The sequence below is a fragment of the Macrobrachium nipponense genome, chromosome 20 (genome assembly GCF_015104395.2).
Source record: "Macrobrachium nipponense isolate FS-2020 chromosome 20, ASM1510439v2, whole genome shotgun sequence".
Taxonomy (NCBI): Eukaryota; Metazoa; Arthropoda; class Malacostraca; order Decapoda; family Palaemonidae; genus Macrobrachium; species Macrobrachium nipponense.
In genome coordinates this window covers 27,226,883-27,229,382 of record NC_061089.1, presented here as the reverse complement: position 1 = coordinate 27,229,382, position 2,500 = coordinate 27,226,883, and the positions used below count along the sequence as shown (strand labels likewise).

General features: G+C 33.7%; 1 protein-coding gene across 2 annotated transcripts in view; it reads left to right on the top strand.

The window, feature by feature from the left end:
• LOC135223887 (von Willebrand factor A domain-containing protein 7-like) overlaps positions 1-2,500 on the top strand; it is a 22,750-nt gene that overhangs the window by 10,195 nt on the left and 10,055 nt on the right. For both annotated transcript variants that reach the window (XM_064262814.1, XM_064262806.1), the window contains exons 8-10: positions 38-175; positions 903-1,009; positions 2,055-2,205. In XM_064262814.1, coding sequence (XP_064118884.1) covers positions 38-175; positions 903-1,009; positions 2,055-2,205 — 396 coding nt within the window. The remainder of the gene's footprint in view (positions 1-37; positions 176-902; positions 1,010-2,054; positions 2,206-2,500) is intronic.

The window sequence follows — 2,500 nt, the reverse complement described above, 5'->3', positions numbered from 1 at the left end:
TTAACTTCCGCGTTCATTGTACCGTATTCCCTTGCAGTACAGCATGTCTGCCCTGCGGTTAGCGTTGCACTACGCTCCCTCATACTCCCACGTGTTCTTAATCACTGACGCCTCCATCAAGGATCCTGAAGTCTTCGACAGCGTTGTGGCAATGGCAAAGGACAAGAGAGTTCAGGTATCGAGTGCTTCGTTCTCCGTTTACTTTTTCTGTCATTCTGTCTTTGAATTTTTTTTAACTTCCTCGCGACGAGTCGCACTTTTTAAAATTTATTTATTTTATCTGTCACGTTTAATGTTATTTTGTCAAATGTTTGTCTGACTGCATATACTAGTAATTAATTTATAAATGCATATGCACACACACACACACACACACACACACACACACACACACACACACACACAAACACACATATATATATATATATATATATATATATAATTATATATATATATATATATATATATATATATCTAATCCTGAAAACAATTAGAAAGAAAGTCATTTCAGTAAGTAAGGTCAGACAAATTTTTTTTTCCTTAATGAATATTTACAAATGTTTGTTGTCTGACTGCATATACTAGTAATTAATTTATAAATGCATTTATATATGTATGTATGCATATGCACACACACACACACACACACACACATATATATATATATATATATATCTATGATATACATATATAAGCCTGAAAACAATTAGAAGAAAGTCATTTCAGTAAGTAAGGTCAGACAAATTTTATTTCTCTAATGACTATTTACAAAGGCTGAAATACGAAAGAAGATTATTAACCGAAGGCGTTGACAGAGCACTTGAAATGTTAGCCTTGCGAAGACTTCCTGACGACATCACAAAAAGCAGATCTTTAATTCATCAACAAACATCTTCCCCCAGGTAACTCCGGTATTAACAATGCCCGTGAGTTATGGAGGCATCCTTGGCAGATCGGCTCTATTGAAGTATAGACTTTCCAGTCGCGACGAGGTGTACCCGGAGAAAGGGTAAGATGATAATGCTGAAAGGAGCCAGGGAGATAATCATACAAGTACACAAACAATCAAACACACAGACAAACACTTTGCTGATATTATTGTATAATATGCTACATGGCTGCTGCTTATTACTTTTTTTCTACCTCATCTATATATGCACTCTTATTTTTGGAGTCCCTCATCTGCCTTTCACGTTGAACTGTACCCTGAAGTGTATACTTTAGATACACGAAAGTATCATGTACTGATGCCTTTTATTATTTCCTTCTGGCTCTTTCAGTACTTTTTGTCACGTGATCCTTGTGACTGTATAACAATACACATACATAACGCACATATTTATACATAAATACATACATACATACACACACACATAAATATATATATATATATATAAATGAATTTTTATCACATCACCGTGATTCATATACATACATCGAGCTACAAATGTCCTTTAATATCCAATTCGCTTTACCTCGGAATTAATATACTTTCATATATGTTAACTAAAGAGGAATTTTTTAGTTGATAATAATTTCGTCCTCTCGTGGGTTCGAACTAGCGGACAGAAGAGAAATCAGGGACTTCAGTGGCAGAATCGATAACATCACTGAAGTCCTGATATCTCCTCTGTCTGCTGGGCGCTGGTTCGAACCCACGAGAGGACGAAACTATTTTCAACTAAAAAATTCCCTCTCGGTTAACTTATATGAAAATATATTAATTCCGAGGTTGAGCTAATTGGATGTTAAAGGACATTTGTAGCTCGATGTATATATATATATATATATATATATATATATATATATATATATATATATATATATATACATAATGCACTAAGAAAAAAATACCAGCACAGCTTTAAGGTTTGAATGAGATAAGAAATAACTTTTTCTTATTACACACACATTATATATTTATATATATATATATATATAATATTTATATAATATATAAGAGATATATATAGATATATATATATCTATAATATATATATATATGTGTATGTATGTATGTATGTATGCATGTATGTATGTATATTACTTGCCAGGATAACAGCCGAAGCGCGAGCAAAGCGACAGCTGTCCAGCTTCACGAAGTACCAAGAACTCGCCCAGGTGTCCGGAGGGTTGGTCATAGAGACGCCGAGTGACCTTGTTGAAGAAACTTCCAAGATTCTCGAAGCTGAACATTATCCGATGGTGGGTCAAGTGCAGATGAGGTTGCCATTGGTATAGTCACCCCTTTGACTGACTGATCTGTTTGTGTATTCTGGCGTTCCAAGGATATAGTAATTTAATTAAGGCTCATAATTTTGAGCTGACAGCAAATTATAATAAGGGAAATTTGAGCTATTCACAGCAATTTTTAATTCTTGTTTTTAGTTGTATTTGATAATCTATTTCCTTCAAGTATAAATGGTAAAAAAATTGGTTTCTATTTTGACCTTTGTTCAATCCAAAATTCTTTTTAGGTGTAGTACACATGTGGCCTAAT